This window comes from Bos grunniens, chromosome 26 (genome assembly GCF_055505025.1).
Source record: "Bos grunniens cultivar Pamir isolate PY7600 chromosome 26, Bosgru_T2T1.0, whole genome shotgun sequence".
Classification (NCBI taxonomy): Eukaryota; Metazoa; Chordata; class Mammalia; order Artiodactyla; family Bovidae; genus Bos; species Bos grunniens.
The window spans coordinates 15,307,484-15,331,618 of record NC_141190.1 but is presented as its reverse complement, the minus strand read 5'-3'; the positions used below and the strand labels follow the sequence as shown (position 1 = coordinate 15,331,618).

General features: G+C 36.8%; 2 protein-coding genes and 1 long non-coding RNA gene across 20 annotated transcripts in view; 2 read left to right on the top strand and 1 right to left on the bottom strand.

The window, feature by feature from the left end:
* Positions 1-11,762, top strand: part of LOC147344068 (protein FRA10AC1) — a 41,279-nt gene extending 29,517 nt beyond the window's left edge. For all 10 annotated transcript variants that reach the window (XR_015155687.1, XR_015155688.1, XM_086378732.1 and 7 more), the window contains 2 exons: positions 9,352-9,430; positions 11,577-11,762. Coding sequence is in view for 8 of the 10 variants with exons in the window: in XM_086378732.1 (XP_086234858.1) it covers positions 9,352-9,430; positions 11,577-11,619 (122 nt within the window). In the remaining 2 variants the exon portion in view is untranslated. The remainder of the gene's footprint in view (positions 1-9,351; positions 9,431-11,576) is intronic.
* Positions 11,763-15,482: 3,720 nt separating this feature from the next.
* PDE6C (phosphodiesterase 6C) overlaps positions 15,483-24,135 on the bottom strand; it is a 52,211-nt gene continuing 43,558 nt past the window's right edge. For 5 of the 9 annotated variants that reach the window (XM_086378722.1, XM_086378723.1, XM_086378727.1 and 2 more), the window contains 7 exons: positions 23,066-23,166; positions 21,265-21,372; positions 21,120-21,183; positions 18,547-18,621; positions 18,348-18,431; positions 17,806-17,959; positions 15,483-15,809 (listed from right to left, as the gene is read on the bottom strand). In XM_086378722.1, the coding sequence (XP_086234848.1) occupies positions 15,748-15,809; positions 17,806-17,959; positions 18,348-18,431; positions 18,547-18,621; positions 21,120-21,183; positions 21,265-21,372; positions 23,066-23,166 (648 nt within the window). In that variant the 3' untranslated portion in view covers positions 15,483-15,747. Of the gene's footprint in view, positions 15,810-17,805; positions 17,960-18,347; positions 18,432-18,546; positions 18,622-21,119; positions 21,184-21,264; positions 21,388-23,065; positions 23,167-24,135 lie in introns of all 9 variants that reach the window. The other 4 variants (XM_086378721.1, XM_086378726.1, XM_086378724.1 and 1 more) reach the window with 1 other exon arrangement.
* LOC147344067 (uncharacterized) lies at positions 16,226-21,271 on the top strand. The gene is made up of 2 exons (XR_015155690.1): positions 16,226-17,621; positions 20,420-21,271. It is a non-coding gene; the product is annotated as an uncharacterized LOC147344067 (long non-coding RNA).

The following is a 24,135-nucleotide window of genomic DNA, read 5'->3' as shown; positions in this document are numbered from 1 at the left end:
GGTGGGCTGCCATCTACGGGGTCACACAGAGTAACTTAGCAGCAGCAGCAGACGTATAGAAATTCTCGGCTTGTAAAGTTTTAAACTTAAATTTTTTTTCCTGATTTTCAAGGAATACGTCTATGTGGCAAACTCAGGAAGTAACTACTGTAAATCCCACCTTTCAAATTAAGTATTAGCATTTTAGTATATAATTCTTAAGAGGAATTTTTAAGTGTTCAGTAATCAGAAATTGTTTTAAAATAAAATTTTTAAGATATTCATTGTTTAAAAGTTTACTGAAGAGGGAGATATCAGTGGAGGCATTGCTCTAGTTTAGGAATATAACATATTCCTTATAAATTATTTTACTCACACCATTTTGTTTTCAACATTTTTGAAGTGTCATAAAGCAATGATACTTCCTTTCTTCTCATGTCAATCCTAATCTATCTGCAGCTTCTTCTTCAAAATTAGGTTAAGTTTCCTGACAGTGTATAGAACATAGCCAGGCATGTTAAGCTATCTGAGGATGGGGTAGTAAGTATATATATTTTTAGAAAGCATAACAAGTTAAAATGGGAAAATTTATAGTTTTTGACTATTTCCAACTATACATTGCAGTTAGAGGTGTGAAGTCCAATTTAATGTAGAAAAAAAGATTGTCCTTTTCCAATTCCAGTTTTTCATTAAAGTAATCTTTGGGGGAAGGGTCTTTACTTGCCATTTATATTCATTCTTTCATTTTGTCTTCATTCCTTCTCCCTCCCACTGTCCTCCCCCTACCTCCCCCAGCTCTCTGAATCCTCCCTCGTTTCCCAGAGAGAGCCTTAAGTCTGTCAACTCTCCTCAGCTAGGTCAGACTTCTAGTGGTAGGGAGGGGAGAATACTGTAGTCAGTCTGAACAACACCTGCCTTATCTTGGTTCTTGAAGTAGTACCATTTCAAGTAGGAGACAGGTACCTTGTTAGGGTTTGTCACACCCAGATATCTTCTCAGGTCATCAGTGACCTGTCTTAGGCGGTCTCGGCAATTTTAGAACTCAGATTTTGCTGTTTCTATATTTCATTTCCATTTGGGTGATATTCAGTTACCCTTTACCCCCACGTAACATATTGATTGTTAAAACCAAGTCTAAAAAGAAAAGCCTAGTTTCTATGGGGAAAAAGAATTTTAACTTGCTTTTGTTAATTGTCTTAATCGCAAGTGGTTTAGTTGTGTACCAATTTAATTTTAGTAATGGACACATAATATCCCATTTTGTAGATAAAAGCAAGACCCAGAGAATTTACTTAAATTGCCTAAAGTCAGATAGCTGGTTAATGGCAGAGCTATGATTAAACAAAGGTTTATAAGAGTGTATGTCCTTTTACCTATATCATCAGTAACTTTCATCAATGAAGTATGCCCACTCTTTATACCCCAGTTTTGACACGTGTATTATACAAATTCACATCAAATGATTTGATATGTGTCTCAGTTCTATCTGTAAAATGGGTGTAAAGAGGTTTGATGTCACTGGATTATTATCAGAGTCAAGTTAAATAATAGACATGTAAAGCATGTTCTATTATAAAGTAAGTCCTTGATAACTTGTAGCTATTATTGTTATATCAGATAAAAAGAAAATACTGGACATTAGATTTTGTGTTTGTTTTCTGCAGTAGGTCAGATCAAAAGTCTGTGAAAAGTCTGACCTGTCCGTTGTTTTCATAGTTAGAGACTTGCCACTTCTTCAGTAAGCTGAGTTATTTAGGTATATAATATCCAGAAAAACCAAGATGTTAGACCTGCTTTTATTATTCAGAGCATGTAGGGAAAATTATATGCAGTTTGCATTACATTCTAAAAGGAACATTGAAAACTTAAAGCAGGTCAAGAATAGAACAACCAGCATTGCCAGAACTTGAGATGTTTTCATAGGAAGAAGGCTGAAGGAGCCTTAGATGTTTAGCTTAGAACAAAGTGAAGAGGAAGGGGTAAGGAGGTAGACATAGAAACTGTAGATATTTGCAGGACTGCTACTATGTAGGAGACTTATTTTTGGTGGCTGCTTGGCAGAACTAGAGTCTGTGGATAAAAATAGCCCATGGACAGATTTTTGCCTTAATTTAAGGCAAAACTTGTCAATTAGAACTATCTGAAGAATGGAATGGAGGAATGGGCTGCTTCAGGAAGCAGTGAGGTGTTTAAGTGTAGATTAAACAGCCAGTTGTTACTGGAGTTATTACACTAAGATGTTCATTCATTGGTTAAGAGGTGGACCTCCAAGCTCCCCTTCCAACACAGAATCAGTGACTTAAATTGTGATCGCCACTTGCCAATAATTACTGCGGAGATTTGATGCTGACGCAAATGCAAGCATCTATTTTATGTTGCCCAGTCTTCTAATTGTTATTTCCTTGTCAACACCATTCCCACCTCTGGCAGGTTGTAGCAGTTATCAAAGAAGTGATTTGTAGTTTCTGTCACCCTCAGGGAACTAGGTATTTTAGATTCGTGTGTGTGTATGTGTGTGTACATGCACATGTGCTCAATCCTGTCCAACTCTTTGCAACCCCATGGGCTGTAGCCCTCAAGGTTCCTCTGTCCATGGAATTGTCCAGGCAGAAACACTGGAGTGGGTTGCCATTTCCTACTCCAGGGTATCTTCCTGACCCAGGGATCAAACCCGAGTCTCTTGCTTCTCCTGCATTGGCAGGCAGTTTCTTTACCATTAGCACCACCTGGGCAGCCCTCATAGGGCTAAAAGGGACCTTCAGTCTTGTAGAATTTGATTCTATAAGGATATTTGGTCACTTTTCAGCATGTCCTCTATCAAAGAGAGTTATTTTATAATGTTATTCTAAACCAATTGTATTTTTTTAGTAAAACTGGATTGTCTGATAGCAGAAAGCTGGTGTAGGAAAGCTTGAATATGATAAGTACTCTTGAGCGGGAACAAGAGAACAGCTGGTGGTAAGGCCTTTTGAAATTAGCTGTCCACTTTCAAAAGCCTGGTAGGTTTGTTCTCTGACATCATTAACAGGATAACACCATGATGATAACTTTATTAGGCCTAATTAGTTTTTCTGTGCTTTTGTTAGCTCAGTTTCAGTTCACTCGCTCAGTTGTGTCCAACTGTCCCATGAACCGCAGCAAGCCAGGCCTCACCATCCATCACCAACTCCTGGAGTCCACCCAAACCCATGTCCATTGAGTCAGTGATGCCATCCAACCATCTCATCCTCTTGTCATCCCCTTCTCCTCCTGCCCTCAATCTTTCCTAGCATGAGGGTCTTTTCAAATGAGTCAGCTCTTCATATCAGGTGGCCAAAGTATTGGAGTTTCAGCTTCAGCATCAGGCCTTCCATTGAACACCCAGGACTGATCTCCTTTAGGATGGACTGGTTGCATCTCCTTGCAGTCCAAGAGTCTTCTCCAATACCACAGTTCAAAAGCATCAATTCTTTGGCGCTCAGCTTTCTTTATAGTCCAACTCTCACATCCATACATGACCACTAGAAAAACCATAGCCTTGACTAGAGAGACCTTTGTTGGCAAAGTAATGTCTCTGCTTTTTAATATGCTGTCTAGGCTGGTCATAACTTTCCTTCCAAGGAGTAAGTGTCTTTTATTTTCATGGCTGCAATCACCATCTGCAGTGATTTTAGAGCCCAGAAAAATAAAGTTAGTCATTGTTTCCACTGTTTCCCCATCTATTTGCCATGAAGTGATGGGACCAGATGCCATGATCTTAGTTTTCTGAATGTTGAGCTTTAAGCCCACTTTTTCACTGTCCTCTTTCACTTTCATCAAGAGGCTCTTTAGGTCTTCTTCACTTTTTGCCATAAGAGTGGTGTCACCTGCATATCTGAGGTTATTGATATTTCTTGTACTCTGCATAGAAGTTAAATAACCAGGGTGACAGTATAGAGCTTTGACGTACTCCTTTTCCTATTTGGAACCAGTCTGTTGTTCCATGTCCAGTTCTAACTGTTGCTTCCTGACCTGCATACAGGTTTCTCAAGAGGCAGGTCAGGTGGTCTGGTATTCCCATCTCTTTCAGAATTTTCCACAGTTTCTTGTGATCCACACAGTCAAAGGCTTTGGCATAGTCAGTAAAGCAGAAATAGATGTTTTTCTGGAATGCTCTTGCTTTTTCCATGATCCAGCGAATGTTGGCAATTTGATCTCTGGTTCCTCTGCCTTTTCTAAAACCAGCTTGAACATCTGAAAGTTCACGGTTCATGTATTGCTGAAGCCTGGCTTGGAGAATTTTGAACATTACTTTACTAGCGTGTGAGATGAGTGCAGTTGTGCGATAGTTTGAGCATTCTTTGGCATTGCCTTTCTTTGGGATTGGAATGAAAACTGACCTTTTCCAGTCCTGTGGCCACTGCTGAGTTTTCCAAATTTGCTGGCATATTGAGTTCAGCACTTTCACAGCATCATCTTTCAGGATTTGAAATAGCTCAACTGGAATTCCATCACCTCCACTAGCTTTGTTCATAGTGATGCTTTCTAAGGCCCACTTGACTTCACATTCCAGGATGTCTGGCTCTAGGTCAGTGATCACACCATCGTGATTATCTGGGTTGTGAAGATCTTTTTTGTTAGTTCAGTTAGTGAATTTTCATAAAAATAAAGAGCAGGAGACTTTTGTCTTTTTTGAATATTGTTTTGGGACATTGGCAGTTCCAGTGCTGGCTGTCATTGAGTTGGTGGTGCTAGTGTTAAAGAACCTGTCTATTAATGCAGGAGACATACGAATCGATAATATCTGATTACTAGATTGCACTGCTGCTAAGTCACTTCAGTTGTGTCCGACTCTGTGTGACCCCATAAACGGCAACCCACCGGGCTCCCCCGTCCCTGGGATTTTCCAGGCAAGAATACTGGAGTGGGTTGCCATTTCCTTCTCCAATGCATGAAAGTGAAAAGTGAAAGTGAAGTCGCTCAGTCATGTCCGACTCTAGTGACCCCATGGACTACAGCCCACCAGGCTCCTCCATCCATGGGATTTTCCAGGCAAGAGTACTGGAGTGGGGTGCCATTGCCTTCTCCGATTGCACTAGTGGTAAAGAATCCTCCTGCCAGTGCAGGAGAAGCAAGAGACTAGGGTTCAGTCCCTGGGTTGGGGAGATCCCCTGGAGTAGGAAATGACAAAGCTTACTCCCAAAGCTTTATAATTTTATCATCTTTGTGTGTAGATCATTAGAAGTACAACCCCTCCCCCTACCTTTTTTTTTTTTCTGTTTTTGTTAGAATTTATGCTAGAATCAGTTAGGACCAAAGTTCGGATACACATGTTGATTCAAGGATCAAAGTCCAACAGATAAAAGGCTAGAATCGCCATGGCAAATCAATGCTGCTTTATTTTTGTGTTGAGTTTAACTAAGGGACGTTCTATATCAACAAGACAAATTGGTGTCAGTTCTTTTCCAGACTAATGGTCATTATTGGAGAGGAATTATTTACTAGCATAATTATTTTGTGGCATATAATTTTATTGTCTTATGATATGTTTTGCAGTATTTGATAATTTTTAGTTGATTAATATAGGGTGATTCATTCGAAACATCTGTTTTGTTGTATTTATTTTTTTTTCATATGCATAATTTATTATTGAAATGACCAGATAGGTGTTGTTATATTACAATAAGTTGTAATTACTATATAATAATATATTCAGTGTCAACATAATTTTTAACCTAAAAGTTCTTTTTTTTTTTTTTAATTTTATTTTTAAACTTTACATAATTGTATTAGTTTTGCCAAATATCAAAATGAATCCACCACAGGTGTACATGTGTTCCCCATCCTGAACCCTCCTCCCTCCTCCCTCCCCATACCCTCCCTCTGGGTCATCCCAGTGCACTAGCCCCAAGCATCCAGTATTGTGCATCGAACCTGGACTGGCAACTCGTTTCTTACATGATATTTTACATGTTTCAATGCCATTTTCCCAAATCTTCCCACCCTCTCCCTCTCCCACCGAGTCCATAAGACTGTTCTATACATCAGTGTCTCTTTTGCTGTCTCATACACCGGGTTATTGTTACCATCTTTCTAAATTCCATATATATGCATTAGTATACTGTATTGGTGTTTTTCCTTCTGGCTTACTTCACTCTGTATAATAGGCTCCAGTTTCATCCACCTCATTAGAACTGATTCAAATGTATTCTTTTTAATGGCTGAGTAATACTCCATTGTGTATATGTACCATAGCTTTCTTATCCATTCATCTGCTGATGGACATCTAGGTTGCTTCCATGTCCTGGCTATTATAAACAGTGCTGCGATGAACATTGGGGTACACGTGTCTCTTTCCCTTCTGGTTTCCTCAGTGTGTATGCCCAGCAGTGGGATTGCTGGATCCTAAGGCAGTTCTATTTCCAGTTTTTTAAGGAATCTCCACACTGTTCTCCATAGTGGCTGTACTAGTTTGCATTCCCACCAACAGTGTAAGAGGGTTCCCTTTTCTCCACACCCTCTCCAGCATTTATTATTTGTAGACTTTTGGATCGCAGCCATTCTGACTGGTGTGAAATGGTACCTCATAGTGGTTTTGATTTGCATTTCTCTGATAATGAGTGATGTTGAACCTACCTGACTTCAGGCTTTACTACAAAGCCACAGTTATCAAGACAGTATGGTACTGGCACAAAGACAGAAATATAGATCAATGGAACAAAATAGAAAGCCCAGAGATAAATCCACGCACGTATGGACACCTTATCTTTGACAAAGGAGGCAAGAATATACAATGGATTAAAGACAATCTCTTTAACAAGTGGTGCTGGGAAATCTGGTCAACCACTTGTAAAAGAATGAAACTAGAACACTTTCTAACACCATACACAAAAATAAACTCAAAATGGATTAAAGATCTAAATGTAAGACCAGAAACTATAAAACTCCTAGAGGAGAACATAGGCAAAACACTCTCTGACATACATCACAGCAGGATCCTCTATGACCCACCTCCCAGAATATTGGAAATAAAAGCAAAAATAAACAAATGGGACCTAATTAACCTTAAAAGCTTCTGCACATCAAAGGAAACTATTAGCAAGGTGAAAAGACAGCCTTCAGAATGGGAGAAAATAATAGCAAATGAAGCAACTGACAAACAACTAATCTCAAAAATATACAAGCAACTCCTACAGCTCAACTCCAGAAAAATAAATGACCCAATCAAAAAATGGGCCAAAGAACTAAATAGACATTTCTCCAAAGAAGACATACAGATGGCTAACAAACACATGAAAAGATGTTTTGTTGTATTTAAAAAATACAAGTATCTTTATTGTTTTTACTGGTCTTTAAAGGTAATACGTGATTATTGTTTAAAATAATAATAAAAAAATTTGGAAGTGCCTCTTGAGAAACCTATATGAAGGTCAGGAAGCAACAGTTAGAACTGGACATGGAACAACACACTCGTTCGAAATAGGAAAAGGAGTATGTCAAGGCTGTATATTGTCACCCTGCTTATTTAACTTATATGTAGAGTACATCATGAGAAACGCTGGACTGGAAGAAACACAAGCTGGAATCAAGATTGCCGGGAGAAATATCAATAACCTCAGATATGCAGATGACACCACCCTGATGGCAGAAAGTGAAGAGTAACTAAAGAGCCTCTTGATGAAAGAGGACAGTGAAAAAGTTGGCTTAAAGCTCAACATTCAGAAAATGAAGATCATGGCATCTGGTCCCATCACTTCATGGCAAATAGATGGGGAAACAGTGGAAACAATGACTAACTTTATTTTTCTGGGCTCTAAAATCACTGCAGATGGTGAATGCAGCCATGAAATTAAAAGATGCTTACTCCTTGGAAGGAAAGTTATGACCAACCTAGATAGTATATTGAAAAGCAGAGACATTACTTTGCCAACAAAGGTCTGTCTAGTCAAGGCTATGGTTTTTCCAGTGGTCATGTATGGATGTGAGAGTTGGACTGTGAAGAAAGCTAAGCGCCAAAGAATGGATGCTTTTGAACTGTGGTGCTGGAGAAGACTCTTGAGAGTCCCTTGGACTGCAGGGAGATCCAACCAGTCCATCCTGAAGGAGATCAGTCCTGGGTGTTCATTGGAAGGATGCTGAAGCTGAAACTCCAAAACTTTGGCCACCTCATGTGAAGAGTTGATTCATTGGAAAAGACCCTGATGCTGGGAGGGATTGGGGGCAGGAGGAGAAGGGGATGACAGAGGATGAGATGGCTGAATGACATCACTGATTCAGTGGACATGAGTTTGAGTAAACTCTGGGAGTTGGTAATGGACAGGGAGGCCTGGAGTGCTGTGATTCATGGGGTGGCAAAGAGTCGGACATGACTGAGCAACTGAACTGAACTGAACTGAACTGAGAGAATAAAAATATCCCAGGCCTACATGTAATATAATGACTGTTAAGTTTGGTTATTCACAAACTTATCATTTATATATATATAATATATATATGTATGTAGATATAATATTTTAATACATATTGTATAATACTATGCATGCTTTCTGTAACTTTTACAAATTTTGATATAGCATACATAGTGTTCTATCGCAGATATGCTAATGGTTTTGTTTTTTTTTAAGGGCTTTTTTTTTTTAAACAGCCATATAGTATTTATTTAACCAAATCCATAATCCCTAATTGGTGGGGATTTAAGTTGTTTTCTTTTGTTGTTGCTGTTATACAATGAACATCTTCATATATGTATATATTTGAGGAGCTTGTTTATTCTAATAAATTTCTTAAGGCATCATTGCCAGTCAAGGGTCTAAAGTGATCTTTATTTCCAGATTTTCCTCAAGGAAAGGGTATTTACTCCTAACAGTGTATGAGAACTGTTTCTTCATTGAATTGGACTTCTAGTTAATGTAATCAGCATTAATTTTTAAAAAATCTGACATTTTTCCATAATTTTACTAGCTAGTCCTGTATACTAGTTCAGTTCTTGAGGTCTTGATCCTAATATAAATATAGTCTCTACAAAAATCTTAACCTGCTTGTCTTTTGTATGATCAATAAAAAGAAGAAACTAAGTTAAAGATAACTATATTCCAAGAGGTAGTATAACTCTATTTCCCTTTATAATATAGAGTTAATATTGGAATTGTTACTTTAACTCACTATAACTTAGGGAAGTTTCCTATGAGACTTTAAATCCTTGGTCTATTTGCTGAGGCTCTTTGGTATAGCTCAGCTTATTAATTTTCAAAAGAATGTATTAGTCTGGAAAAGCAAATTAAATTTTCAGAGAGCCATACAAATTGAGGCTAAACCACAGTTAAATCCAAAGTTAATTGCATTATTGGTGGATAGTTCAAAATGTGTTTTAAATTTAATATGCACATTTAAAAAAAATCTCTTTTAAATAAACAGGAAACTCTGATGAGGAAGAAAGTGCTTCAGAGTCTGAACTTTGGAAGGGCCCACTACCAGAGACAGATGAAAAATCACAGTAAGTCCTGATGTTAATAGAAAGTGATATTGCATACCTTCTACAGTCGGTCTAGAAAGCTATGACCACAGCCATTTTTGATAACTTAATGAAAAGTTTAGCATCATGAATGTTGATTTAAAGCCAAGGACCATGAGATCAGAGTTTATTCCCAGCCATTGTTCATGGCCACGATCAGCCAGCTTACGCAGCTCCCTCTTGGTGAGTAATTCTTTCCTCATCTCCCCTTAACAGATGACCCCCTAGACTTTGCTTAGGTTCTTTCATAGATGTCCTGTTTACTAGCTTCTAGAGCCTATCCATGATGTTCTGATTATCATAAACTTGTACAGGAGAATTCCTCAAAGATACAAACAGGTGTCAAAGTTTTTTTGCCCCCAAAGACAGACAACTCAACTCATGCATTGTTCTCTGTTATTGGTTGGAAGAGCTGTTGGAATATAGGCTGGAATATTATCAGCTCTTATATAATGGGATGTTCACCACTTGAGCTTTATCTGTTGAAAGAGGATAAAATAATACTGACTACATAGTTTATTGTGAAAATTTAATATAATTAAGAATATAAAGCACCCGGTATAATACCTACCAATATAATACGTGCTCAATAAATTTTAGTCCCATTTTGTTAATCCAGTCTTCTTAGCTCATAATAAGAGATTTATTGAATCAATCATAATTCACTAACTTAAGCTGATGATAAAATATCTTGCTAATTGTATAATATGTTCTCAGTTAATAGAATTCAAGTGTGTTAAAAAGAGGCCTTTTAAAAAAAAAAGATTGTTTTCTATGATCTTTTTTTTTCTTGCCAAATAAAGAATTCCAAAATGAGTGGCCATTATAGATCAGATTTCTAAAAAGGTATTGCTATCCTAGTCAAACTATCAACTGAACTTTTGACCATAGAATTTCCCCTTGAAGAGCTGAAAATGAAAGAATAGATCTCAGAGTCCACTCACCTTTATGGCAGTAAAGATCCATAAGTAAAGCCTAAGAGGGGTTCCATAATCCAGAGCTCTTTGTGACCTTATAAAAACTTGATATCATGTACTAACATCTGAGTACACACAGAGGTTCAGCTAATTTCATACGTCTAAGTTCTTATTACAGTTTTAAAAATTCAGCTGCATTTTGCTGTCATGCTTGGGAAAAGGGACAGTGGCATGGAGAATACCAAATTGTAGGTAATTCTTAAATCAACTGTATCTGATTCTGTAATTTTTTTTTTTAATTTGAACATGGTTGTGAGGGTTTTATCCGTCACAGTCACTTAAAACAAAATGATGGAGTCTCACTGTGAATTTCTAATCTAAAAGAACATTTTCTAAAGAGATTGGTAGGCAGAATTTGTGTAGCTTGATTCTCTGTTCCCAGAAGGAAGAAAAGCAACTGTACATACACTTAATCTTCACAACAGCTCTTTGAGAAAATGTAATGTTCTTTATTATATAAAGAAACTGAGCCCAGAGAAGTTAAATAACTTGCTTACCTAGCTAGTAGCTGACAGAGCTAGGACTTAAACACTGTCTGACTTGAAAACCTGTGCTGTTTTCATTGTACTGCTCTAGGCTCCTAGCACTAATATTTATTTAGTACTTTAATTTTCATATTTTAATATATTACAATTTAGTATCTCCTTTCAGAGTTCTATTCTTTTAGATATAATCTTCACTGCTACAAATACACATTTACTCTTCTCAGAGTAATAAAACCTGCAGCCTAAGCAGATCGTCCCTATTCTTAGGAGTAAGACTTGTATTTTTCCTTAAAATAGTTTTTTCATTAATTTGAAATGAGAATGAACAGAGTAAGTAATAAAGTCAACTTAGAACAGAGTAATAAAGTCAACCAAAAAAGTAAAGAGAAGCAATGATATAACACAAAGTACTTCAGAGTAAAATCTTAGGTATAAATATGTTTAGGGATACATGCCACCATATACAACACTTTAATCAGTCTGGGCCTAGTTATGATTATTATAGAAGCCAAGAATTACTTGATAGCTGAATCATGAAATATATATATATATAAAAGAATTAGCAAGTATGTTGGTTTGAATTACCTTAATTTCATGTAATGTGTCACGTAGTAATTTTTTTCTCTGTTGATTTTAATCAATATGTATACTTTTTCTTTTAAATAGGGAAGAAGAATTTGATGAATATTTTCAAGATTTATTTCTGTGAGATGAAAGAGGGATGCCTACATTCCTTAATGTGAAGTGTACTTTGAAATTCTTCACAAAAGTTTTGTCTACAAGTTGCAACTTGAGTGGTTTGTCTTTGGAAATAAAAGATCCATCTAGGATGGATTGTCAGATGCTTTTAAAGTATTTTCAGTTCTATTGGAGATACTTTTCCCTATCTCTTACATATTTTTTCAGTTGCTTACCTACAACTCAGTTCCATCTGTAGCTCAAGGATGGACCTAGTACACTGCACAGAGATCCACTGTTCCTATTTTTATGGGTTTTTCTTTTTTCCCCACTGATTTCACATTTTCCCTTGCCTCAATTAATTTATTTAAACTTTTAGGGTTATTGGGGTCTTACAAAATTATAAGGTAGATTAATTATGTCTTCAACTTCTTTACTTTCCTTTGACACACAGGCGCCCCTCTTGAGAACCTGTTTTTTTCATTAGCTACCTTTTCTTTTTTTCCTTACATTTCTCTTCCTTCTTACCTCTGCCACTTAAGGGAGTTTGTTATAATCTGATTTAATTCCCCAGTGTATGGGTAATTTATTATAAAGTAAATTAATAGCACAGGAGGCCAAATGAGATCCCAGTAATCTAAAGCAGCATATGTGTTCATGAAAGTTGACTCTCCAGTAAAGATTATGCTGTAATATAACTTAACAATACTGTATGCACAGAGCTTGTCTCAGATACAGTCATACATAATGGATATACTTATATGCAGAGATATATTATAAAATGTAACTTAATTTGGGGTCCATACCCCCAAGAGTCAATGGATGTGCTTCAAGACATCTAAACACACCTACAATCGATGTGTAAACTTTCGTGATTGTGTGTGTTTTAGGGGGAAAGGATCCATAGATTTCATCAAATTTTCAAAAGGATTTATTGATTTTTTTCCAAAAGGTCAGACCCATTTTTATAAACAGCAAAGCGATGAATACTGGAAAAGATGCGTGATTTGGTGAGTAAGAGAGGACCTATAGAAAACAGGTATTTTGTTGAAAATTAAATGACATTTAAACATGGAATTATTGGCATTAAACTGTAAAACAGGTATTTATAGTATCTTATTTTTAAATAGTATCAGATTTTCCTTTTATTAAAGTTATTCATTAATTATTAGATCACTGTCATACATGAGACACTGCTAGACATTGCTACGAAGGAAGTAGCTAGGAAATAACTAGTCATTTCTAAACCACCATAAAACAGTAAATGAGTGTTGATAACCAACAAATAGTTTGTTGTATCTTTTTCTTCTCACTACTTTTAGTGAAAAAGAATCTTGATTTCGGAGGAAAAAGTGTTGAAATATCCAGCAGGAAAACTGATGTTATTAATAGAATATATGAAGCCAAAACATTTTTATGATAAAAATTAGTAGTCATCAGAATATAAAACTCCTGCAAAACTAAAGTGACTGGGAAGAATATTCAAAGACCCTTTTAAAATAGATCCATATATGTGGTATTCCAAGTATGGTTTATGGACATCAAGTTCATTTGTAAATTTAAATCATTAAATGTAATCACGGTGTTTAATCCATTCATACAATGACAGATAATTGGAGTCATATTTAAAGGAGTCTTTGAGAAGGCCTCAAGATGATGTTTTAAATTTTTTTAATTGAATTTTTATCTTTTATTGGAACATAGTTGATGTACAGCATTGTTAGCTTCAGGTGTACAGCTGAATGATTCAGTTATAGTCTATCCATTCTTTTATCAGATGCTTTTCCCATATAGGTGGTCACAAAATACTAAGTAGATTTCTTTGTGTTATACAGTAGGTCCTTATTATCCATTATCTAGATTTTAAAGATTAATTCTCCAACAGACCTATCTTAAACTTTGCTGTAGTATAGTCAGGGGAGTTCAGCAGATCACTGGCTTGAGATAAGTTATGCTTTCTTATACTTACTCGTAAGCAAAGTTCCTGTTTTTGCAGACCTTCAATGGTGGCTCATCTCTGTGCCTCAGTTTCTTTTCTAGTGAATGAGGAAGTAGTTTGAGCTGACTGATATTTGGGGGGGTCCAAAATTTTCTAAGACTAAAGGAAGAGGGTTTCTTATACAGTTTCTAAAATAACCCTAAGTGGAGTTTCAGGATTATTTTAAGCAGTGAAAATAAGATGTACATCTCTCGCGCAACATGACTTATATAGACAACACTCATTTGGGGATATATATATATATATATATATATAGTTTTTTTTCCCTCCATAAAAATATTAACTTCCAGGCACTCTTCATTTATACCTGTTTGTCATGATATTTATGCAAAATATCATTCATTCATGTTTACTGAGTGCCTGCCTTGTGCCAGGCACTTCTCTAAGTGTGAGAAGAGCTGTGAACAAAATAGACAAAAATATTTCCTCTTATGGACCTTACATTCTAATGTGAGAGGAAGAGTCTTATGATTCTAAGTACCTAACTTGTAAAAATATAACAAATAGTGATTTCTCAGCCGCTTAAAATTGATTATCTCCTTTATAACAGAACGTTTGAGGTTGATAGAGCAATTATAATTTAGATGTTTTACAATAAAAAGTCAATGGTATAATTAATATTTGGTCTGTTTTATAATCTGGTATGTCATTATAAAGAAATCTTCCCTTATGTACAGGTGTGTACCATGTAGTAGAAGTAGTTGATTGTCTGTAGTTTTTTTTTTTTTAATTTATTTGGCTGCATTGGGTCTTAGCTGCGGCATGTGGGATCTCTGCATGTGGTGCAGACTCTCTAGTTGTGGAGCACAGGCTGCAGAGCATGTAGGTTCAGTAGCTGTGGCACACAGGCTTAGTTGCTCCAAAGCATGTGGGATCTTAGTTCCCTGACCAGGGATTGAACCCACGTCCCCTGCATTGCAAGGCAGATTCTTTATTACTGGACCACCAGGGAAGTCCTGTTTATTTTTCTTGACAATCAATATTTAGAATGCCTAGTAGATACTTCTAGTAATCACTTTTTTTAAAGTCACCTCTGTTGAAGTCCCTTTAAACTGTTTTTGGTAGTAAAGCTTTTGTATAATCAAATCACATGCTGTTTAATAATGCATAATATTTATTAGTTGATTTAACTTGCATTAGGATTATCTAGGTCATGTCTTATAAATTGATAATTCTATCAATGAGAAGAATAGTTCTGAATGTAATAACATATTCTTAGTTACACATAAAATAATTGATTTCAGACTTTGGAGAAAGTCTGAGCATAGGATGACATACTTTTAAGCTGTTGAAAGTGAAGTGCTCTTTACTGTTCCATTATCAAGAGTAAAAAGTGGAGGAAAGAGATAAGCATTTCAGGTGGAATAACATTTAATATCCTTTTTCTTTGTTTCTTATATAGTACTTAAATACATTATACATTCTGTACTGTATTTGCTCTTACATTAAGACATGTTGATGAGAGATTTCTGGTTCAGAAAAGGATGTGAGGTATGAATCATGTTATGGGTTGAATTGTGTCCCACCTGAATTCCTGTTGAAATCCCGATTCCCAGTACCTTAGAATGTGGTTGTATTTGGAGCTAATAAAGTAAAATGAGGTCCTATGAGTAGGTCCTAATCCAGTATGACTGGTGTCCTTAAAAGAGAATAGGACACAGACGCACAAGGGAGAAGACCGACGACCAGGTGCAGACGGCCACTGACAAGCAAGAGAGGCCTCTTGAGAAACCAGCCCTGCCAAACCTTAATGCTGGCCTTCTGGTCTCCAGAACTGCAAGAAAATAAATTTTCTTTTGTTTAAGACACCCAGTATGGGGCAGCTTTTTTGTTATAGTAACCCTAGTAAATGAATACAATGAATAAGATCTTTTAAAAAAAGAATTGGTGACTAGTTTCAGGATTATATTATTTTTAATTTAAAACAAATTGGCACCAAAAATGCACTTATTTTTGTCTTATTTTGCACTTTTGTTGAACTTTATTTTATCCTCATGGCTTTCAGGCTAGCAGTATATTTTCTTATGCTAGTCACAGGGTAGCCTTCCTGAAGAGTCTCTGTTACTTGATGGTTTGATGAATGAAATTTGCTGATGTTCTTTTTTAATGTTTTCTTCAAATGTAGAAACAATATTTGTAATTTAGACCGGTTGGATTGTTTTACAACATTAGACATGTTTTGGATTTCTTGTCATCACCACCACCTCCTGAATCTTCTACAGCTAGGAAAAAGGAGAAAAGCAATATTTTCAGGAATCAGTGGATATATAGTAGTTTTTTCCTAATATTAGAGTAACTATATAGCCTAATTCATAGTTTTAACCTATATCAAGTACTAAGAGTTTGACCATTTAAAAACTTGAATTCATATTCAAAATTAGTCCATTTAGAAAATAAAATCTAACAAATGACTAACCAGTTAATGTCTCAGTTCTCAAAAGAACCACTGAACTATCCAGTCTGGGAATCTGAGTTGTTGCTTTGTGTTGCCTGGAGATAAAATAATATTCTTAGTTTACAGAGACTTCTCAGTGTAGTAGGAAGAAAATTCAGAAGTAATTTTTATGCAAATAAAGTATAGAGATCCATATCAATATACCAAATACTAAATTTAAAAAAAAGTCACGAACCACTTAAAGGGCTTGATATAGTGTTCATTGTAAAATTGGGATAAAGATTAACTGCACTAAGAAATAACTTTTTGCTTTTCACTTGCTCAGTAAAAATAACCATTTTTGTTATCTTTTTGAAGCACAGCTCAGATCTTACTCCTTTCATGTTGAAATCCATTCCTCTAAGGACTTCCCGTTGCTCTGTAGAGGACAGATCCATAAGGAGGCCTTCAGGGTAACACACCCATCTGGCAGAGCTGCCTGCATTCCTGGCTTCATCTGGTATTTTGCTCTCTTTGCTCTCTAGACTCCAGCTACACCAGTTTTCAAGTTCTTCAGCGCACCAAGCTTATTTCCACGTCACGGCCTTTGTGCATATTCTCTTCTTTCCTCTCCTTTCCTTTAAAACTCTTCCTCCTTTCTTTGCTTAGAAGAAGCCTGTCTTCAGTAGCATAAACATCCTTCAGGAACGACTTCCCTGATGCCCCAGGTATGCTTCTTCTGATAATTATAGTTAAATAATCGATTTTTCACTTGGCACTCCCGTACCAGGTGGTAAGCTCTGGAGATAAGGACCCCATCTTTCCCCAGGGCCTAACACAGGGCCTTGTACAGAATACACAGCCACTAAACATTTAAGTGAATGTATATCCTAGAGTCAGGAACTCCTGTTTTTATTCTGTTGAATGATATCCTTAACCCTTTAAGCAAAATGCTTTCTCCCTCTGAATTCTTTAAAATATCACTAAACACATGAACCGTCTAAAAAGAATGTTGCATTTTTTTTTTAACAAGGCTTTTCCAGACAGAGATGGTTTCTTTATTAAACAATAAGAATTTCTTACAAAACCTTTTAAGTCTTGAGCTCTTGAGACAAAATACGAAACGATGACATTAGTATTCCACTTTCTAGATGTCATTTGAGTCATCTGATGAACTAATAGGTGATCGTAAGCATCTTAACAGAGGCTTTCTGAAGATTATGTTAAACTTAACTGAGTGACTTCAGGAGTAGAAATTTCATCAGGATAAACAGCACTAAGGAGAAACATCTGAGGCACAAAGTCTTAGGGTACCTTCAAGTCACCCCACTCTGCTGGCCATCTTTACATCTAGGGCTTCCTTAGATCTGGAAATGAGGCTGGAGATCTGTAAAGTTTTCTCATTATAAGGAGAGGAACTTTAAGCTCAGAGAGGTTAAGCAAGATGCCCAAAGTCTTACAGCTAATACAGAATGTTAGGGCTAAAATTATTTTCTCACCTAAACCTGATTGATCCTATTAATCTTATGGTTTTCATATTATTTCTTAAAATTCAGTATTCTGCAGAGGTACCTCAGGAGCCACTTTACTGAGTGGATGAAGAAACCTAGCCCTAACCCCAACTTCAACTGGACCAAGCAATTCCATCTTGAATTACAAAGTAAGATCTTGTTCAAGGGGATAAAAACCCTGAAAACCACTAATCAGCTTCTTATAATTCTCAGTCTGTGGGCAGTAAAGCAAATTTCCTGTTTGCATTTACTTTTTATGCTTTTGTCATGTGAGATGAAGCTCTGCTGAACTTCCAGCTACTTTACAAGAAGCCAAAACAGATTCCATCTAACCTTTTTCCGTCGTATTTCCTTCTTCCTGCTTTTTCATCTCTTCAATTACCTTCATCTTTTCATCATACTCATCAGCTAGGGATTTCCATTCCACTCTGTTGTTTTGAAGACCATTCAGCATAGGTGTGATTTCTTTGTGAAACCGTGAAAACTCCTAGAGAGAATTTTAGGTTAGAAACCACTTAAATCATTTGGTTCATTTTCAGTACCTTTCATATGCAGAGAAGGAGCCCTAAAGAATTATTACAGTGCTCAGAGCTGTTAGGATGAGATTAATTCAGTACCTTGTAAGTGGGAAAGGTAGCTCTTGTCTTTCCTGCTCACCTAAGTTTATTCAATTTGCTTACACCTGAGTTCTCTCACCTTTCATTGCATCCTTGAAGGAAAGATAAGGGTAATACCTCAAACTACCTTGGAGAAATGATGACAACCTTAGTGACTTTCCATGAGGGATGAGGGTGACTTTGATTTTAGTTACATTTTGAAAGAAAACTTCTCATCCAGAAAATGATATATTTCACTCACATAATCTGTTTACTTACCTTATATACAAAAGTACAGACAAAGTCAATAAATCCAACTTGAAGTTTAGGTAGTTCATCTTTTTTGTTTCTGTCCATCATAGGCTAGAAAGAGAGAGAAATTCTTTAAAGATAATTTTCTAAGATCCAGTGGACAAAACAGACTGATTTGTATTGATAATTTTTAATCAGTAGTGCGTTTTTATGTCAAGGTTTTTACAATGGGTTGTTGCTGCAGCACTGTTCTCTCCAGATCTCCTTGTTCCCAAAATTCATTTGCGACCAGGAGTGCTACCTGCAAAGAGGGAGGACATGATTCATGACAGTCATGATTCATGACTTAACAGAATTTGCATTTTATCATAACATTTTATCCTTAAATGAGTAACATTTAAGGACAGAATTTATAATTAATGCTTGAGGTATTGTCATACCATATGTTCTTTGGCTTTAAAATGATGTTATTTACAGATTATATTGAAATGGACAAGGGGGATTTCTCTTCCTACTTCAGTGTGGTAGACTCATTCTGGGCGTGCCAATCTCCTAGCTGCTATTACCACCACCTCTCAACAATAAAAAGGGGAGAAGGGAGGATGTCTGTTTCATTATGCTTCAAGCTCCAAAGCTTCCCAGATCCTCCTTTTGTCCTGCTTATCATCTGCCAGCATCTAGCATGTATCTGCCTATGTGTTTATGCACATACATGCACAGCTTAGAACACCACTTCACCTGACTAATAACTCCTGGTGGCTCAGACGGTTAAGCATCTGTCTACAGTGTGGGAGACCCGGGTTCGATCCCTGGGTTGGGAAGATCCCCTGGAGAAGGAAATGGCAATCCACTCCAGTACTATTGCCTGGAAAATCCAATGGACACAGGAGCCTGGTAGGCTACAGTCCATGGGGTCGCAAAGAGTCAGACATGACTAAGCGACTTCACTTTCACTTTTACCTGATTATGTTGTAGGGATATTTGAGAGTTAATTTATATGGTTTTTTAAAAACCATATTTATCAAGTTTGTTGAACACCTTCTAGCTGCCTTACATTGGCATGATCCGGGCTTACCAAGAGGAGTTAAGATGTGACTTTGATCTTTAAGATGCTTACAGTCTAATGAAGTCAGTCATGTAAAGAATGTGGAAAGTTCTATCATATCAACAGCTATCAACTGCTGTGGATCAAGGAGAAAGATAAGGGAGGTTGCATTTATGCTGTGTCATCAAGGAAGACTAGTAGCTCGCCCGTAAAGAAGAAAGGGAAGAGTGTGCAGATAAAGTTGAATGTTTATAGCTTGTGTGAGTAGGAGCTTAAGAGTGTGAGGCAATAACATGGGAAATAAGGGAAATAAATTAGGGAGTATGAGTTAAGGACAGGTAACAACAAACCATGTAAGCTTTGCTGGGAAGTTTAACTTGATTCTCTGGGCCAGTAGTTCTTTTTCTTTGAGCCCTACGGTCCCTCCAAAGCGCACAAGTGGTACAAGAGTGGATGCCAAGAGAGATTGAAGTACAGTAACTTTGCTGTTTGCCTCTTACAAAAAGTGACCTATGTACAACTTTTTGTGCAAGGAAAATAGACATTTCTTTTTTCTTTAAAAAAGGTTGAAAACTTCCAGCAGTGGGGAGTTCAGAAGGCTTTTTAAGCAAAGCAGTAGCCAAGCAGAGCTCTATTTATAAGCATTCCAGCAGCAACTCAGAGAAAGGTTGGAGAGTTCGTGCTGAGAGAGGATCACTTAGGAGGCTGCCACCATAGTTCTGACGAAAGAGGAAAAGTAAGAACTAAGAGGGTAGCAAGAGTGATGGACAGAAATGGTTTTGGAACGAGGGAGATGGACTCAAGCCTGAGCCCAGGTTTGTGGCTGGGGTGACTATGTAGATAAAAGAATTGAGGAGGAAGAGCAGGCAGGCAGTGAGGAGGAAGCACAGGTGTTTGGTTTGGAGCCCAGCTATTCTATCTTAACAGATACAGTCCACATTTACAGTTGAACCCAGGGAATTCTGGCCTCTTCTGCTTAGGGTTTTCCCTATGAGTTAACTGAGGGAGAATTCTTTCTACGAATTAACTGAGGGAGAATTCTTTGATCGATTAGCAGGAAACCAAGTGGTAAGCAGATGGCTCCCACTCATTCCCCACACTCCCCAAGGGTGGGGAAGACCTTCCTTAGAAGACGCCCTTAAACTGAACCTGCACGGAATCCCTCCGTCCATGGGATTCTCAAGGCAAGAATACTGGAGTGGGTTGCCATTTCCTTCTCCATGACTGACAGCACACCGAAGAGGAGACTAGGAGCAAAACCACCCTTGAGGGATGAAGGCACTAATGATTCATCCTTGCTGCATGCTTTATCTCCTCTACTAAAAACCCAGATGCTCCATGAATAATTTTATGTAAACTTCTTACAGCCTGTCCAGTGATAAACAGGAATTCCTTCCAGAAAGCATTTTCTTTCTAAGGTTCCTTCTGTTTCCCTTGTCCTGGGCGTGACCAAATGACCTACTGACATTTGTGAGCTCTTGAAAGCTGTTTGCTTTTCTTCTCTTAACAGAAACCCAACAGGGAACATTGTACTTTTGTCTTAACTTCTTAACTTCCTTTTTTCTTCTTTGTAAATTATAAACTGATGGTTTCAGAGGACAGGTCCAGGGTAACGAAGGTAACTGCTTATAAAATATATAGTCATATAATTGACGGTTATAATTAAATTCTGAGGTTGCCAGATACTCTCACATTCACTGTCTCATGGCGCCTAGGCAGAGCCGAGGGCCTGACAGAAAGTGGGAACCACTCACCTGACTTTGCACCTCCCAGGGCTTGGTTATAGCTGACAGATCACACGCAGTCATCATCATTGCCCTGTGAAAGAAAACAAAACATGTTAAAATAGAAATATACAAGTTATTTTTGCCAAAAGCAAAATAAAATTTGACTTCTCACATGATAATCTCTTTTTTGGTTGGATCAATGGTTACATATTTGATGGCCTCTTCTTCAGTTTCCATTTTTTCACAGGCATCAACAATTTTTTGAAACATGGTTCTCTTCCTAAAAAAGAGACAACTGTGCGACAATTTTAGCATATAGGACCAGAGGTTTAAAGTGTCTTTAATATGTCCTTTCAGGTTTCATGTTCCCACTTTGCATCAGTTGTCCACATTGTGGACCCAGGCAGGAGAAGAGGGAATGGCTGTGTAACCTTGATACAGAAAGGGTTTAAGACAGAAAAATCACAAGTCAGAAAGGAAAAAAAAAAAGTAAATTTAAATACATTAAAACTAAGAGCTACATGTGACAAAAAGATCATAACAAAGGCCACAGGTTGTGATGAGACATTGTAAAGTATAAAACTAACCAAATATTAGAACGTAAAATATATGAAAAGGTACAAAATTATAAGTGTGAATAATAATATTCTGTCTCACATTAACAAATATATTTAAATATGCCCAGATCAAGAAGAGTCCAGATATGGAATAATAGGAACTCTTGTAACACTGCTGGTAGGAGTTTAAATTGGCGTACCTACTAAGGAGTGCAGGAGTTTTGCCATGTGGTATAAAATTGAAGATATGCAAACCCTACAGCAGTCCCACTTCTAGATATGTACTTTACAGAAACTCATATACACAAAGATACACAATGTAGGCAATGATGAAAAACTGGGAATAACCTAAATGTCCATGAATAGAAGAATGGCTAGATTAATTATGATAAAATCACCCAGTTGAATATACATCTAAAAAGAATGACCTGGATCTCAATTTACCACCAAGCTAAATCTTCAAAATGTTGTGTGAAAACAAGTTGCAGAAAGGTATATACAGTATGATACCATTTACTGAAAAATTTTAAACACTTAGTAATGCCATAGAAAACATGAGTGGGAAGGATGAATGCATAGCAATACCAAGACAGTGGTATTTCTGAAGAAGTGGGGTGGGGGTGTGGCATTCATGATGGAGTACGGAATGCCTCAATTGTACCACTTTCCTTGAAAAGATGTCTAAGACAAAATCTTAGCATTTGTTGAATCTGGACTATAGCTATTTGGATATCACTTATCTATTTCGAAGTATCTGCTTTCATGTTTGAACTATTTAATAATTGAATTTTTAATGAAGGATTGGAGAGGCATAATTTAATACTGCCCAAGTTGTTAACTATTTAGACCCTGTAACTAGTTCACCTTGTCCTAATGCATTTTACTTTATAGTTCACCAACAAGAAAATGTACAGAAGCTTGGAGTATCTGGTCTCCTTGGTAATCATCATCATTATTATAAATAGGCTAATGCCTCTGCTGTATGTAACTCAGAAATTTTTTTAGTTTGTTAATGTGCATCAGTATCACTAAGATTTTTCAGCTCTCAGACTCTGGCAGGATCAAATGTCTGAGCCTGCAACTCTAAATACCAGACTGCGAACTATGATGAATTCCCCAGGTCAAAAGGCACCGTGTAAGTTTTTATAGCATCAGTGTTCTGGCAGTGTATCTACTTTGATGCATATTCTTCAATTGAAGTTTCTTCAGATAACAAACTAATTAATATTAGGGGCTTAGCTTTTAAAATATGTTTCCAGATGTCCAGTAAATCCACCATCAGTTATCTTAAGGGTATTTATTGGTAATCCACAAAGAAAATGAAGAAATGTGTCTCTAAACAAATGTCTTTTAACTTTGAGGCCATGGACTGTGGAAGGCGGAACCACACAGAGTATAAGGGAGTTCCGTACTTACTTGAAATATAAAGCCAGGTCAGTCGCTATTATCGCAACTTCAAACAAATGAATAACTGTTTCATACTGGCGTTTATTTAGGTTCTGGAATATGTTTAAACTCTGCAAGATGAAAATTCAAAATAAAATGCCATCATTAATTTGCCTTTGATTCAACAAACAAACCGCCCTATGATGCTTTATAAGAGCATCTTATTATAGAAAGAAGATAAACGAAGTCTTAATTTTCTTGCTTTCAGTTTTCTCTCTTGGATTAAGTTACCTCTTTACTTATACTTTGATTAAGATAATTTAAACTCTTAAAACAGATTATTAGCAAATATTCATGTAATCAGTATATAAGTTTTCTTCCAGGACCAATTCAATAAAAACAATAGATTTAAAATTTCCTGTAGTAATTGAGAAACTTTAATAAAGAATATCTGGTATTTGTCCAATTGTTAGACATGTTGAATTATTTACCAGATAATTTCAGAGTGATTCTAGAAACTATTGGAGAGCTTTCAGAAGCTGCAGATTACAATAGTACTCACACATAGAAAAAAGTAAATCTTCCAAGTTGTTTTTAAAATGATGTCTTGCAATTCTATTTTACAATAACTTATTTCTACCTTTCTTCAAAGAGTTTCCCACTAATAGTCTCCTCATACATGGATCACCCTCAATTTTTAGTGTTCCAGAAAACAAGAGTGTAAATCTGGGAGTGGTTTTTAAAAGATAAGATATTCCAAAAAGAACATTTTTAGGAATACAGGCCAAAGACAGATGTGCAGTGACAAATGAAGTCAACAGTTAAATACAGAAAAATCCCACTGGAAAGGAGGAAACAGTCTCTCTGCCTATGTAGAGACAGAGGCAGCATAATGTAGAAAAGAACACTGGGTCAAGCACCAAATAATAACAGCAGACACCTAAGGCTTCCCACTCCCCGGGCACTGTTCTAAGTGCTCTATGAAAACTCTTAGTCACACAGCAAACCACAGCAGAGAGAGGTTAGGAAACTTGCTCAAGGTTGAACAGCTGGCACACAGAGCCAGTATAGTGGGACACTACACTGACTCAGTAAGGAGC